This window comes from Mastomys coucha, unplaced genomic scaffold, assembly GCF_008632895.1.
Source record: "Mastomys coucha isolate ucsf_1 unplaced genomic scaffold, UCSF_Mcou_1 pScaffold16, whole genome shotgun sequence".
Classification (NCBI taxonomy): Eukaryota; Metazoa; Chordata; class Mammalia; order Rodentia; family Muridae; genus Mastomys; species Mastomys coucha.
Genome location: NW_022196898.1, coordinates 1,731,146 through 1,747,669, shown reverse-complemented (window position 1 = coordinate 1,747,669; position 16,524 = coordinate 1,731,146). Strand labels below are relative to the sequence as shown.

The 16,524-nt window shown below is 42.1% G+C and overlaps 1 protein-coding gene across 5 annotated transcripts in view; it reads left to right on the top strand.

Moving 5' to 3' along the window:
- The window catches only part of Elf2 (E74 like ETS transcription factor 2), an 85,672-nt gene that overhangs the window by 27,016 nt on the left and 42,132 nt on the right, over window positions 1-16,524 (top strand). For 4 of the 5 annotated variants that reach the window (XM_031376203.1, XM_031376201.1, XM_031376202.1 and 1 more), the window contains exon 4: window positions 4,750-4,915. In XM_031376203.1, the coding sequence (XP_031232063.1) occupies window positions 4,750-4,915 (166 nt within the window). Of the gene's footprint in view, window positions 1-4,749; window positions 4,916-12,633; window positions 12,725-16,524 lie in introns of those variants that run through there. The other variant, XM_031376207.1, reaches the window with a different exon arrangement.

The following is a 16,524-nucleotide window of genomic DNA, read 5'->3' as shown; positions in this document are numbered from 1 at the left end:
AAAAAAAAAAAAAAAAAAAGCACAGACACAGTGGAGATGCATGCCTTTAATCCCAGCTCTCAGGAGGCAGAGCAGCTGATATCTGAGTTTGAGGTCAGCCTGGTCTGCACAGACAGACCCTGACGCAAAAAAGCGATGAGGAGGAGGAGGAGGAGGAGGATGGGGCAGGTACAGACAGGACTACATGTTAGTCTAGGTGCCCTATTTGTTGTGTTTGGCTCTATTAAAGATTCATTTTGTTTGTTTATTTTAAGACAGAGTTTTTCTGTGTAGCCTTGGCTGTCGTGGAACTTACTGTGTAGACCAGGCTGGCCTTTGCTTCCTGAGTGCTGGGATCAAAGGCATGCGTCAGGCTGGCGAGATGGCTCAGTGGGTAAGAATACTGACCTTTCTTCCAAAGTCCTGAGTTCAAATCCCAGCAATCACATGGTGGCTCATAACCATCCGTAATGAGATCTGATGCCCTCTTCTGGTGTGTCTGAAGACAGCTACAGTGCACTTATGTATAATAATAAATCTTTTTTTCAAAAAAGGCATGTGCCACCATCACCTGGCTTACAAGATTTAAAATACATTTTTTTTACATGTGTGTATGTCTCTGTGTATGCCTGTGCATGTGTGAGTTTTTGTGTATGAGATAAAATAACTTGATTCAGTGGAATCGACTTTTCAAGCTTGTTGAGTACTATTTGTGTAAGATTTGAGGTTTCAAAATTGTGATCCAGACATGCTGGAACTCATCTGTAATCCCAGCACTTGAGGTCCTGAGGCAGAAGTAGATTCTTACAAAGTTGAGGTTATTTGTGAGGGGTTGGGTAAAGAAACTGCTGACATGCTCCACCGGGGAAGGTTTTTATTGTGAATAAGCACCCAGAGGAAACTCAGAGTGGAGAGCAGAGGAAAAAGGAAGCGAACTAGACATGGGCAGGGTTAGGGAGTGGGAGAGCTGGAGAGAGAAGAGCTGTGGGGGTGAGGGGTGGGGGGTGGGGGGAACAGTGGAGACAACAAGTGATAGCAGAGAGCAGAGGACAGCGGGAGAGTGACAGAGAGCCCATGAGCCTAGAGCCTAGCAAGGGGCAGGGCTGGGTGGGGACTGGGGGGGGCAAGGAGAGCTGAAAAGAGGGGGAGTGGCAGTAGGAGAGAACAGGCTATAAGGAGGGTGCATAGCTTTGGGGAGGAAAGGGCCAGGAGACCAGCATGAACTTTGAAGTGCATGACAGTATGTGAGTAGGGACTGTAGGAATCAGGATGCTGCTGCATGAATGCGACCACAAGTAGCCATGACTACTTGAACTATGAACTATGAACTTTTCCTTTAGTATTTTTATGCCATGACAAATATGAACCCTTTTTCTTTTCTCTGTGTGAATTGATGGGAAGTTCACAGTATAAAGCCATCTAGTGCTAAATTTGCTTCTAAAATATAGTATAGTTGGGACCGTGGCATGTATGTACCTGTAGTCCCATCTATTTGGAGGAAGATTGCTTAAGTTTAGGAGTTTGAGACCAGCCTGGGCAACATAGTGAACCTGTTCTCTGAAAGGAAGAAAAAAAAATACTGTAGAATTTCAGAGGAAGGAAGTAATTCTAACTCCCTTGTATAAATAACCAGTGCTTGGGTTAGCATAAGCTCGGTGCTGCTGAGTGCGTTGATGTCTCTTGCTGGTGAATAGAGAACTCAGGAGTCTTTTCTGGGCCATGCTCCCTCATGCGTTTAGGGGATGTTGCTGTGGCTGTAAGGTTCAGCTGGGAGTGCAGACAGCACAGCTGTTAGTTTACACAGTTGGCGAGCAGCATTTTCTGTTTCCTCTTTTTCTCTCTTCTTTTATGAGTTCAGTTAAAAAGCTGGACTCATAGTCTGTCCTATCCTAAATAGGAAATTGTTAGTAAATGGATAATTCCTTTTTTTTAAAAAAAGATTTATTTTATTTTGTGTTTGTAAGTGCATGGTTGCTCTCTTCAGACACACCAGAGAGGGCATCTGATCTCATCACAGATGGTTGTGAGCCACCATGTGGTTGCTGGGAATTGAACTCAGGACTTCTGGAAAGAACAGTCAGTGTGCTTAATTGCCGAGCCATCTCTCCAGCCTCTGGATATTTCCTTAAAATTTTTTTCAGTCTATTTCACAAATTAAATTTTTGGTGAAGTGTTTTAAAGACAATGAAGTGCATATAAATATATACATATTTTAAGAATAACATTGAGAGTATGAGGCAATACTATATATAACATATATATAATATATATATATTGTATATATTATATATATGTGTGTATATATATATATATATATGTGTGTGTGTGTGTGTGTATATATATATATATAAAATTTCATGACCTTGTCTCAAAAAATGATACAGAAACCCCGATCACCCAGACACTAGTAAAAGCCAAGAAAACTGCCCCAGTACATTACTATCATTCAGGTTAGATGGAGTAATTGCCCGCATTTTTGTTTGCCCAGGGTGGTCTAGAATGTGATGTGTATGTGACGATGCCTTTGACCTTATCTTTCCTCCACCACCAAGTGCTGGGATTATATACCACCAATTGCAAGTGTTTTAGAAGTGGACTGTGCCCCTCTCCTATATATCCCATCTTTGTTTTCAGAAGTGTCATCCTTATGTACATTGTCATTTCTGTACCTTTCTTTATAGTTTAGCATCTATGATAATGCTCCTGAGCAGTGAATTGTTTATTTTGTAAAGCATGGCTCACTTCCAGGCCAAGTTAGTATCATCACAGGGTAGCTGGAAGTCATCAGGTCATCGGGAAGTGCTTTAGCATGGGCCTGTTGGCTCTGCAGATGTATGGTCAGATAGAGGGTTCTGTCTGTGGTTTGTGTGTGTAGGATCATGGTAGCTCCTCCCAAATCCCACTGTGAGGTTGGTCACTCATCTCAGATGTCAGTGAGCGCATGTATTAAGGCAAGGCCAATGTCATAGCAATCTGGACCAGGCTCTCCTTGGCATTGTGTCCTCAGGAAGGATGCCACTGTTTATACATGTTTATACATGTTGTCACGGGAGACACTTCACATATGGCCCCTTTACATTTTCTATAGTTGGCCTTTTCAGTCATTGACAGCAGCATCCTCTGGGGAGGTGGAATGTCATGGTGGAAAGGTTTGAGAGCGAGTTGTTTGTCTCTTGGTGACCAGGAAACAGAGGAGTTTCAGACAGGAGAGGAGACCAAGAGGCACTTACTATTCAAGGGTGTGTGCCTCCAGTGATCCTCTCCTCTGATTAGGCTCTACTTTCCACGTCTTACCTTTCAGAGTTTGAATCTGCCTGTGGGCTAGGCCATTTTCTGTGCCAGAGTCCTCATGATCAAACTGTTTCTAGAAACACCCTCACAGATGCAGCTAGGGATGAGACTTGTTAATAGTCTCTTACATGTCTCCCAGTTCAGTCAAGTTGAAAATCAAGATTGATGTAGTCCTGACCTGTTGATTTTTTTTTTATTATTAAATATTTTCTTTATATTTCAAATGATACCTCCTTTCCTGGTTTCCCCTCCGGAAACAAACAAACAAAATAACCCTGTTCCCTCCCTCCTCCCCCTACTCACCAACCTACCCTCTGCCCCATCCTGTCCTGCATTCCCCTACACTGGGGCATAGAGTCTTCACAGGACCAAGGGCCTCTCCTCCCATTGATGACCAACTAGGCCATCCTCTACTACATATGCAGCTGGGGCCATGAATCCCACCATGTGTACTCTTTGGTTGGTGGTTTAGTCCCTGGGAGCTCTAGTTAGTTCATATTGTTGTTTGTCCTAAGGGGCTGCAAACCCTTCAGCTCCTTGGGTCCCTTCTCTAGCTCCTTCGTCTGACCTGTTGATTTTTAATTGCGGGCAGAGCAGATATCCTTGAGATTGTCTTGCCTTCTGGAAAATTCCTCTTGTCTTCCTCTTGTGTTGGGTTGTCTCTGGCTTGTACCTTAAACATTTTGTTAAGTTTATGTGTTTGCTTTTTTGTTTTGCTTTTGGTTTTTTTCAAGACAGGGTTTCTCTGTATAGCCCTGGATGTCCTGGAACTCACTCTGTAGACCAGGTTGGCCTCGAACTCAGAAATCCGCCTGCCTCTGCCTCCCAAGTGCTGGGATTAAAGGCATGTGCCACCACTGCCAGACTTCTTTTTTTTTTTTTTTAAAGATTTATTTACTTATTTTATGTATATGAGTACACTGTAGCTGTCTTCAGACACACCAGAAGAGGGCATCAGATCTCATTATAGATGGTTGTGAGCCACCATGCAGTTGCTGGGAATTGAACTCAGGACTTCTGAAGAGCAGTGAGTGGTCTTAGCCACTGAGCTGTCTGTTCCTTCTTGACTTGCTGCTAGGCTGTGCTCTGGCTCTCTCGTGTCTGCTGACCCATCTGATACCCACCTCCCTTCTTCCCAGGGCTTGTTGTTCTTGGCTCTTTTTGTTTGTTGCAGCATCTGTGTTCCTTAGTGTAAGTCTTAAAATGAAGTCTTTTACCTTTGCTTTAGTGAACTTTCACAAAAGAGTGAAGTATGCATGCTTTGAATTTAGCTCTTACTCCACGAGCCTGATTGCTTCATCTGTCTCTTAAGCCTTTAAAAGGCCATCACAGCCAGCCTCTCCAGTTCTTTGTTTTATATATATATGAAACACACGAAGGACACTGTGCGGACTGAATGACATGTGTGAATCCGATTCAGAACTAAATCCAGAATTGTCTAACAAAAAACTTGATTGTTCTTTCACTTTGCTTTTGTAGGGAGGTGACACAGTCCCTGAATATCCGGCAGTGATTGTGGAGCCAGTCCCCAGTGCGAGGTTAGAGCAGGGCTACGCTGCCCAGGTGCTGGTGTATGATGACGAGACTTACATGATGCAGGATGTGGCGGAAGAACAAGAAGTTGAGACGGAAAATTCAGAAACAGGTAGACATCACAGAGTCCTTGTTACCTACAACTCTTTTAACGAGTCATCTATTTTATGTGTAAAGGTGTTTTGCCTGCATGTATGTCTGTGCTATATGTGCAGTGCCCGTGGCAGCTAAAAGAGGGTGTCGGGTCTCCGGAAATGAGTTAAGGATGGTTGTGAACCACCATGTGGGTGCTGGCAACCCAGCCCAGGTCTTCTGGAAGAGCAGCCAGTGCTCTTAACTGCTGAGCCATCTCTCCAGCCCAATAAGTTGTAAACTTCAGTATTACTATTTATTGTTGGGGAATCTTTTACTGAAGAACCTATTATAAAATTCCAGTTAGCATAGGATAGATATTGGTGTAAAAATCTTTGTTTAAAGAGAGTTTATATAAGTATAGCAGAATGTATGTTATAATTCTTCATTATACTACAGCCTTAAAAGTTTTTTTTTTGTTTAACTACAGATATTCACTAGTTATTTACTTATAAAAATCAGTACATTAGTATACAAGAGTGATATTTTCTAATCAAAAAAAAAATGAGGGTCGTGTTCTCTATCTAATGGGTTGAGCTTCTTTGACTCAGCATTGCTGGAGCAGTACCTTTTTTTTGAAGCATCTATGCCTGTCGGATTGCTCTTCCTTTTCTGTCTTCTTAGACATCCTGGTGTTTGCATTAGTGTGTACTTCGTCAGCTATATGTGTGTTTGGGGATTAGTGCGTGTAATTCTTAGGGAATCTTTTTGGTTTTGCTGTGATCATGAAGAAAAATCTCCCTAAATCATTTTAGTGACTTACATAGTAGTAAACAAAAAAAATCATAATCTGGTAATGTTTTAGAAAAATTCTTATTGGTTTACAATCCTAGTGAAATTAATTTCTTCCTTCCTTCCTTCCTTCCTTTTTTCCTTCCTTCCTTCTTTCCTTCCTTCCTTCCTTCCTTCCTTCCTTCCTTCCTTCCTTCCTTCCTCGTGTGTGTATGTGTGTGTGTGTGTGTGTATAGTTCAGAGGCAACTTGTGGGAATTAATTCTTCTTTCCTTCTATTATGTGAATCTCATAGAAGAAACTCAGTTGTTCATTAGTACTTTTACTTATTGAGACTTCTAATGGGCTTGAAAATTCTTAAATACTTAGTTGTGTTTCTACAAAGGTAGCGAACTCTCCCACTTAGCTTTTGGGTGTCTGATGTCTTTTGGTTCCGGTGGCCCAGTGGTGCCCTCTTAGGTACTGCTAGCTATTAGTTTCAGTTGTTCTCTAGTTTCATTCTTTTATCGAGCTTAGAGATTAGGAGCTCTTATTCTTCCAAGCAAGGATGATGTGCCAGCAAAATTCCAGGGAAGTGCAGACTGATTCATCTGATGTCAGGGAGCCAAGCACTTCCAAAAGACTTGATGATGTGTGTGGAGTGGTGCCTTGCTCTAAGGGATGGCATGCTTCTTTTTGAGTGTTTTCCAGGCTGAAGGGAGAAGTGTAGGTCCAGGAATGTCTTTTCTTCCTTAAAAATTAGGTCATTATTACTATGTGTATTATTAATTTTATGTGTAGGCTGTTTTGTCTGCAGAAGCTAGATGTGGGCATTGAATGCCCTGGAACTGATGGGTACCCACATTACAGATGGTTGTGAGCTATTATGTGAGTGTTGGGACTTGAACCTGGTCTTCTGGAGGAACAGGCAGCACATAAAGTCATCTCTCTAGACCCAAGGTTTACTCAAATGATTGATTTTTGCATCAAGTTGCAAACTTTAAAAAAATGAAACAACCATATAGGTTTTGTACAAATAGAGCATCAGGGTGGTCAGTGTATATGATGCCAGAGCAGGTTAACAAATGTAACTGTGTAATTGATAATAAATTCTTCATTAATTTAAATTCATTCATTTAAAGTACTTTTGAATAAGAAATGAGTGTAACGCAGTCATTGAGTCAATGAGTGTAAATGAGTTCTGGGTGATGATTCTATTCAGAGGACAGAGACATTAGAGGATGTTGAAGGGGAGGCTTGGAGTTGGGCCAGGTGTGAGGCACATGTATAACCTGACTACTCCGGAGGCTGACACTCTAGGGGGCTGTGGATTTAAAGGCCAGCCTGGGCTCAGTATGCCAGGCATGGAGAAAAACCAGTTGCTTTTGCAATTATTTTTGACAAATTGTGTTTTAATATTTAATACTATCTTCTTTTGAGTGCCCTGGCACCCTTGGCAGGCCTTGAACTTGGTACAGGTGTGTTGCTTCTGTCTCCTGAGAGCTGGGATGACCCATGTGTTCTGCTGTACCCTGAATGCTCTCAATGCTGTTCTTTAGATCGCTCCCCCCCTCCGCCCCCCAAGACAGGATTTCTCTGTGTAGCCCTGGCTGTCCTGGAACTCACTCTGTAGACCAGGCTGGCCTGGAACTCAGAAATCCGCCTGCCTCTGCCTCCCAGGTGCCGGGATTAAAGGCGTGTGCCACCACTGCCCAGCTCGATCGCTTTTCTTAAACAGTAGAAGGAAATGTTAGTCAAATCACTTATATTACTCTAAAATGGGAAAGGTTCCTCAGAACTTCAGTTTACATGTTCACTTGCTTTTTTAATTTTTATATTTTTATTTATATGAGTACACTGTAGCTTCAGACACACCAGAAGAGGGCACTGGATCCCATTACAGATGGTTGTGAACTACCATGTGGTTGCTGGGAATTGAACTCAGGACCTCTGGAAAAGCAGTTGGTGCTCTTAACTGCTCTCGCCCTCATTTGCTTGCTTGATCATGAGCTTTTAATGATTTTACAAGGATTATTAGTTATTTTTAGTAACCATAGGTTATTTTTGTTTTATGCTCCCCCAAATAGTTCTTTTTAATATTAGATAATCTGAGCTTGAGTTTGTTTCTTTTTCAAAGATCCACATACTTCAAGTGGATTGTACTTCTTACAGAGCATAGACAGATGGGAAAGGGCCGCCATGGCTTAGCTGAGTCTGTTTCCATTTGCTGGTGGATTGGGATGGGAGGGTCATTTCTTTTAGTATTTAAAGTTTGTAACTGAAATTCTAAATATGAAGATGTTTTAAAAGAAACTGACTGAGAGGAAATGGAAAGGAACACAAGGCCTCCATTTTTATTTGGTGAATTGAGGGAATAAGGGCTGCTGAGTTGGTTCAGTGGGTATTGGGGCTTGTCTTGCAAGCCTGGCAGTCTGTTTGATCCCCAGGACCTGTGATGAGCTGGAAGGAAAGAACTGGCTCCACACAGCTGTTCTCTGACTTCCACATGTGCACCAAGACACAGGAGCTGTGCACACACACATCATGAGCGCAGACAAGTAAAAAAATATATAGAATAGGATTTCCTTGTAAATGTTTTAAACTATAATTCACTCTCTGTTTCTGTGTATCTGTCTTTCTGTCTTTCTGTCTCTCTCTCTCTCTGTCTCTCTCTGTGTGTGTGTGTGTGTTTGTGTGGTTTTTTTGTTTTTGTTTTTTTGTTTTTGGCTTTTCGAGACAGGGTTTCTCTGTATAGCTCTGGCTGTCCTGGAACTCACTCTGTAGATCAGGCTTGGCCTTGAATTCAGAAATCCACCTGCCTCTGCCTCCCAAGTGCTGGGACTAAAGGCGTATGCCACCACAACCCGGCATGTTTGTGTGTTTTGAGTCGGAATCTCTTAGAAGACCACCTGGCCTCCAGGTCACAGAGATCCTCTTGCCTCTGCCTCCTGAGTCTGGGGATTAAAGTTGTCTGCCACTACACCTGGCTTATGATTCATATTTTATCAGCCTAAATACATAGTTAACTTGGTCTTTAAGCTCTGGTAGTCACATTGAAGTTTTTCTTCTTTTATTCCTTTATACTCCTTATATGTCTGTGCCAGAAACCCCATCCTCACTGTTCAGCAGGTTGGAGTGGTAGGTTCTTGGCCCTTCATTACCTGTGTATAAGAGGACTCTCCCTTTGATCATAAGTTTGGTCTATTTTGCTTATCTTTCTTTTAGAAATCTCCATTTTTTTCTGTGAGCTTATTGATGATACTAATATCCTCTTAAATGTTGTAGGAAAAGCTGAGACCTGTAAAACTTTTAAAAGAGGTGTATTCATCTAATTTTATCACAAGCAGCTGGAGGTACTAAAGATTAGTAATGATAAAGAGTCTTTAGGAGCAGCAGCAAGCTGTGGAGGGTGGATGGGCTTGTTCCTGGGGGCTTGAACTAACTCCTGGTCTGCTGACAGGTGGGCGTGAGGAGGGGGAGGCGCTTACTGGATTCTCTGCAGAGATTTTTACTGTTTATTTTAAAATAATAAAGATATGAAGTCAGTTTTATTGAATGTGAAGAGTTAGAAATGAAGCAGACAAAGCAGCTGCAAGACTCACAGGCCCTTCAGAGGACGCACTACCGTGGACCTTGCATCTCTGGATAGAGGGTGGATTCTGAATGTGGGCTGAATGGGGCTGGGAGATAGCCTAGTGGCAAAGTGCTTACCTACTATGTGCAAGGCCTTAGGTTCAATCTCAAGTACCATATGAAAATAAACAAATATCATTTGATCGAAATTGTCTTGGGAGAGGCCCGAAGACTGGCTGGTGTGACCAGAGAAAGGTGACTTGAGAAACTGAAGTAGTGGCCCTAGGAACCGTGGGGCTCCAAACACATCATCCCAGTCAGATGTAACCTGATCCCAGACAAGGGAGGGGCTACTCACCACAGTAAGAGATGGTGACATCCTGGAGAGATGAAGGAAAGATGGTTTTAAGAAGCAGACTATCTTAATTGTCAGGTTTGACTTTGAGTTGAAGTAAGTATCTAAGAAGAAATATGTAGGTCTTTACAGATGCATAAAGGACTAAGCAGGATTTCATCACAAAGGAAGTCTTAGTAAAAGAAAGCCTAGGATGGAAGAGGGGGAGGAGGGTAGTGCTCAGCGCTCTACAACAGAGCTGTTTCTATTCTTGGCTCTGGGGCTCAGGGGAGGGCCGAACTATACAACTAACAAATGTGAAGCCACAGCCCTGAAGAGGAATCAGCTTGGCAAAAGCTGGGACATTATTCAAGGATGCACCTGGCTGGATGTCAGTGCCACAGTGAGGGGGCCAGGTTAAGTGTCCTAGTCTTACTCTCCCCTTTCGTAGTCCCTGCCCAGTCTCTCCACTGAAGAAGCCCGGTCTGAAGCTGTGTGAGCCCCATCGAAGCAGCTGCTCTCCTGAGGCGGAAGAGAGCTAGGGCGGATGGAAGCTGCCTAGTGGAGCTGCAGCTCACTGACCAAAGGATAGAGACAGATTTGGGAATCCTCCTCACTGAAGCCCTGGAAACAAGTTAGTTAGGCCGAGGGAAAAGGCAATTGCAGAATCTCCCTATGGGCGTGGATAAGGAAATGTCATACAATTAAACAATTTCCTCTAGAAATGTTTGCAATTTGAAAAGCATGAAGAATTCTAGAAGCAAATATGAGAGAGCATCCTGGGTGAGAGAGGATCTTTCTTTGGCAGGAAGGAGTACTGCCTCTGCTTGCCTACCTCTGCCTTCCGTTTACCTCCATATCACTCAGTTGGCAATGCTTAAACTTTCCAGTGTTTCACAATTATAAAATAGAAATTTAAGACTGTAAGGACTTCAGAAAAGAAGTGCTTACAGGACAATTCTTGAACAAGTCTTCCTTTGACGTCATTAGCAGCTTTTGTATGTCTCCAAGTTTGACGGGTCTGTAGTGTATTCAGTCAGAACATTTAACTTTGCTTACATCTGTTGTATTTCCTTTCATTTCCACATTAAAAAACCCAAAGGAACACATACTTTAGCAAGCATTTTTCCTTGTCCTTCTTCCTTGGCTCACTGCACTGGTCAGTCAGTCTACAGCTCACTGCACTGGTCAGTCAGCCTACAGCTCACTGCACTGGACAGCCAGCCTACAGCTCACTGCACTGGTCAGTCAGCCTACAGCTCACTGCACTGGACAGCCAGCCGACTACATTCACTCTCCTTGTCAGCCACTGTACTGCTCTTTGTTTGCTAGATTTCAAAGGCCAGTCTTCTGCCAAGCTCAGTGGCCCTCAAGTCATCCAGAAGTGCGTCCTTTGTGGAAACTCTACTCTCCTAGCTCTCTTCCTTCCTGCCTGCCTTTCACAAGGACTTTTCAAAACATACTGAGCTTCCTCTTCCATTTCCTTACCTGTAATATGCTTAGCACTCTCTGTTCTAGGCCCTCATACCTGAGACTTTGTACAGTTGTTATTTTCAACATTAATCACTCTTCTGACCTTCCATTATGCCATCTGGATTTAGTTACTTTCTTATGTGGCTCTTGTATGTGTTCTTTTCCTTCATAATGAGGATAAAAGTAACCTTGAAATTGTGTGTGGTGGGTTTTTGTGTGTGTGTGTGTTGAACATGTGAAAGGAAGTCAGGCAATAGAAAGCACTAGAGTTTGAAGTTAGTATCTTAGTGAAGAACAATTTTATGGCCAGGTGTGGTGAAACTTTCCTGCAGTCTCAGGACTTGGGGAGATGAGGCAGGAGGATGGTGACTAAGTCCAGCCTCGACTACATGGAGCCAGACTCAGTTTCAGACAAGTAAATGAAGGAAAGAAAGAAAAAGGGAGAATAATATATGTAAAAATTTATATAAAGTATTCCCTTGTTGAATGACCTAATGTTACTCAGAATTTTGAAAGTCATCCAAAAATACCTGAACATGGTCATATATATCATTGATTTTTAATAATTTTTGGTCATACCTAAGTTTGATTTTTTTTTTACAGTAAGAGCAATGGAAAAATTAGGAAATATTATGAAGAATAAACAAACTGAAAGTCATCACCAGCAGTGAGACAGATTGCTACTTTTAAAGATCTAAATAATACAATTTTAGTATTGGCATGGATTGATCTTTTAAAAATTACTATTATTATTTGATATGTCTCATGCTGCCCAGGTTGGCTCTAAGTCATGGGCTCCAGTAGTCCTCTGCCCCAGCTTCCCATGTAGCTGGAGCACTTCCCTGTGCTGTCATGCTCAGCAGAGCTGCTGTGTGAAGTTGTCGTGTTATTTTCTTCTAGTTGTTCTTGGAATGCATCACAAGTAGATATGTTGATCTCCAGTCTTTCTAAGGCTCCTGCATCTCTGCATCTCTCCTTTGAGTAGTTGTGGTGAGACTTTGCTTTGTGTTCAGCCACAAGGCATAAAAAGTTATCTTCATACTTAATTACCAAGAAGCTTTAAAAAAAAATGCATTTTTCTGGGTGGGCATGATGGCTCAGTGGGTAAAGGCGCTTGCCACCACAAACCTGATGACCTGAGTTTGATGTCTGGGACCCACATGGTGGAGTGAAAGGATAGATGCTTGGAGATGAACAACCTCTGACTTCCATAACCTGTCCTGACACACGCATGCCCACACACACAATCACAAGTGTACAACAAATATATTTAAAGCTGTTTTAGTGAGCAACAAAAATTTAATTGAATTGTTTAAAGATTAGTTGAAATTTAGAAGGATAAGATTTTGTATGCAACTTAATAAGAAAGCAATGGTTACTTTTTAATAAACAAAAGTAAAGGTTTATAAACACAGTCTGGAAAAATAAAGTCAGATTTCCTTATTGAAATATCAGCAGCCGGATTTCTGTCTGGAAGACTCCTAGGCTAGTCTGACTTTATGGTGAGCTGTGATTACTTCCGTGTTTGTCATACCATCAGAAATCCTCCCTGTGGCACAAAAGGACTCTCTTAATTAGGAAATATTGTTGCCACAGGGAGGTAGAAGATCGGCTTGAGAAACTGGGGACCTGGAAAGGAGCCCCAGTCCTAGGATCACTTGAAGGTGAGACAGATTGAGCCAGGAGCAAGACAATGCTGGTAGGTCGGCTTTTAATTTATTAAGAATGTTTATGGTGTTATATTTCAATCCAATTATTTCATCTACTTTGTCATATTTGTGTTTAAAGAATGGCAAAATTTGCTGGGCAATGGTGGCACATGACTTTAATCCCAGCACTTGGGAGGCAGAGGCAGGCAGATTTCTGAGTTTGAGGCCAGCCTGTTCTACAATGTGAGTTCCAGGACAGCCAGGGCTACACAGAGAAACACTGTCTTGAAAAACCAAAAAAAAAAGAATGGCAAAAAATTCCTCCTTAAGAAGAAGTAATAAAGTAGTATTTTTCACCTAAGCAGTTTTCTCCCACATTGTGCCCACCGCCTTGCCCTGTAACTATTGCTGTGTATAAGTCCCAGGATGGTCTGAGACCTTGAAGCTGCGCTCAGAAAAGATCTCTCCCTTCTGTTGTTTCCAGATTCTTCCAACACAGACATTTTCTAAGTCCTTTAAAATGTTTTCTTTCAATTGTCTGTTTTCTTGGGGTTGGTAAAACATGAATCTCAAAGTTAATTGAGTTTTCTTTCTGGAATTAACTGAATTATATTTTTACTGTTTCTAAAGTTATCTAGAAAGCATTATTGGAGAGAGCTTTAATATTTTAATATCTATGTTTCATTTAGTGTGAGAGGCCATCAGTAGTTAAAAACATTACTTTTATAGCAGTAGACGAAGAAGATGCTTCCAGCTTACACACGGTGAGACACCATCAATCATAAGGCACATCCCAATTCAGAGATGTCAAAGTGTGAAAAACTGCATCATAGAATTAGTGAAATATGATATTTTATAATTATGACTCTTCTCCAAATAGCCAATTTCCATTTCCTTGGAATTAGACATTAGAATGCCTAGTCTGTGATAAATGGGAGCGAGCTGTAGAGTGGAGGGCTGCTGTGTAGAGGGCTGCATGTGGAGGGCTGCGGTGGGGAGGGATGTTGTGTGGAGGGCTGTGGTGGGGAGGGCTGCAGAGTGGCGGGCTGTGGTGTGGAGGGCTGTGGTGGGGAGGGATGCAGAGTGGAGGGCTGTGGTGTGGAGGGCTGCGGTGTGGAGGGCTGCCGTGGGGAGGGCTGCAGTGGGGAGGGATGCAGTGGGGAGTCCTTATGTGTGCTTACTTAGCTTTCAGACTTCTTCACTGCCTCTCAAGACAAGATTCTAAAATCCCAAGCATTTGCTGAGTGTGATGGCTCACACTTGCACTCCCAGCACTTGTGAGGTTGAGGCAGGAGGACCCTTAGTTAAAGGTTCCCATACTGTGCAGTTAGAGCCTACCTTAAAAACAAGGCAGATGGGCTGGAGATGCTCTGTGGTTAAGAGGGCTGCTGGTCTTGCAAAGACCTGATTTTGGTACCCAGCTCCCACATCCAGATTCTTACAACTTGCCTGTAACTCTAGTTCTAGATAACCCAAAGCCCTTGTCTAGCTAGACTTTGGGTACTCAAGTACAAGTGTGTGTATACATATAGACACACACAAAGTAAAAAATGGCTCAAAGCAAGTAGTTGTTCTGCCAATTGGTAAGCAGAAATAAAAACTAACCATTTAAAGTACTATTTATGTAAACATCAGTGTTTTAGTTGTTGTGGGTTTGTTTGTATGTTTTTGTTGTTGTTGTTTGTTTGTTTCTTGAGTCAGGGTTTTCCCTGGAATTCAGAGCAGGTTGTCCTCAAACTCAGAAATCCATCTGTCTCTGCCTCATGTGTGCTGGGAGTAAAGGTGTACACCATCATTGCCCCTCAAACATGTGTTTTAGATAGAGAAAATGAAAAATATGTTAAAAAGAGGTCACTAGGAAGGATTTTTGTTTTAGAAACTATAGTACCAGTTCTTTTGTACTTAAGATTTTCTTTTCTTTCCTTTTTTTCTTCAGTTTTTTAAAAAAAGAAACACTAACATTGGGCGGTGGTGGCACACACCTTTCATCTCAGCACTCAGGAGGTAGAGGCAGGGCAGATCTCTGAGTTTGAGACCAACCTGGTCTACAGAGCAAGTTCTAGGACAAGCAAGGCTACACAGAGAAACCCTGTCTTGAAAAACTAAAAAAAAAAAAAGGAAGACTAGTTTAAGGAGGGGCTGGAGAAGTGGCTCATGAAACAGAAATAATACAGTAGAGAATCTGTCTCAAAAGCAACATGGAAGATGAGGACCAACACCCAAAGTTGTCTTCTGACTTCATACACACTGTGTGGTTCACACGCACACAAGTGAATGTGCACACATACATACATACATCCCGCACAGACAACCACACATATACACAGACACAAAATACAGTGTTCATAAAGACAAAAACTATTAAAAAATACTTCATTTTGCTAGATAAATGTGTGTCTATTAGAAATGTTACTAATTTGGTTAAGGAGAGGCTGTAATATAATGATGTACAGTCTAAAATTTATTACTTACATGTTTGGAGTTTACAACGTGGTGCTATGCGACACATGTATGCTGGGCAGGAAAATGGTTACTGTATTGAAGCAGAATAATAATGAAACATGTCTGGTTCTGTGAGAAGAGAAGATAAAAATCTGCTTTCTCATGAGCATCCCTAATACAAACTGATTTTATTAACTGTAGTCCCCAATGTTGTTCATACTTTGGCCCCGTTTCTTTTCTTTCATCTTTTCTCTGACCAACCCCCAGCTTTCCAGGAGTGGCTGAGGAAGGAAGGTTGCAGTGTCCTAGGTTATAGCTAAGAATGTTTTACCAAACATACTTGTAGGCGGGGCCTGGCATCCATTTAGTGATCTGCCTGCACTCACTGAGGGCCTGCTGTGTGCCTGGTCAGAGCTGACTTTTCATGTGGCAAACAAGAGCCTTTGCTCTCAGTAGGCCTTCAGCTTTGTAGAAAAGATTAAACAAGTGTAGTGCCATATATGGCAATAGAGAACATGAGAATCCCACGGAGATCAGAGAATGCCTCTCTGAGAAAGCTACTTGTGAAGAGTTTGGAGTAATCAACCAGGTAGAAATGGAAAGGTGTGGAGGAACAAGGCTTCTCTGAGTTGCCGAAGGAGATTCGGTGTGGGGAGAAAGGCGAGTAAAGGCTTTTGAAGGTTTGTGTCTGAGTCCTTAGTTTTATTAAAGGGAAGTAAAGAACTGTCGGTTAGCTTTAAGCCAATTGAAACAATACAGATTTAGCTGTTTCCAAAATGAGAAGAGAGTCAGACAGAGAAACACCTTCCGCCTTCCACTCTGGGTTGAGGCAAAAGTGGTAGCAGTTAAGGTACATCGCTGGCTTTCCCATCCTTTCCGCAGTTAAGGTACATCGTTGGTTTTCCTAGGCATTCTTTCCGCAGTTTAGGTACGTAGTTGGCTTTTCCATAGGAGGGAAGAAGCTGGGCACCTGTTCAGTGCTCATGCAGAGGAGGAGGAACATTGCCCTCACTGTCCTCCATGTGCATTGTTGAGTGTGGGTCTTACTGTGACCTGGATGCGACACAGCATCTGGCCTGATTGACTACCATTCTGTTTGTTGAATTGGAGGGATTATATAGAAACATTGTTCTAATCATTTGGGCTAGGAAGCCCAAGTTAATATTTTTCTTTTGGTTCTGATATCTATAAATAAAAGTTGTCTTGAGATGCTTTCCCTACTTTTCAACACTTTATACAAATAGTTGTTTACATTTTCACTGATGTGCAGAGTCAGTGTTTGGGGCCTCATGTCATATTACCCGCTATATTATATAAGGAAAGGTTATGCTTAAGGAAGAACCAGTACAATTAAATATGTAAAAATGTTTATGATGGATTTTTGTTTTGCTTTTTTTTTTTTTTTTTT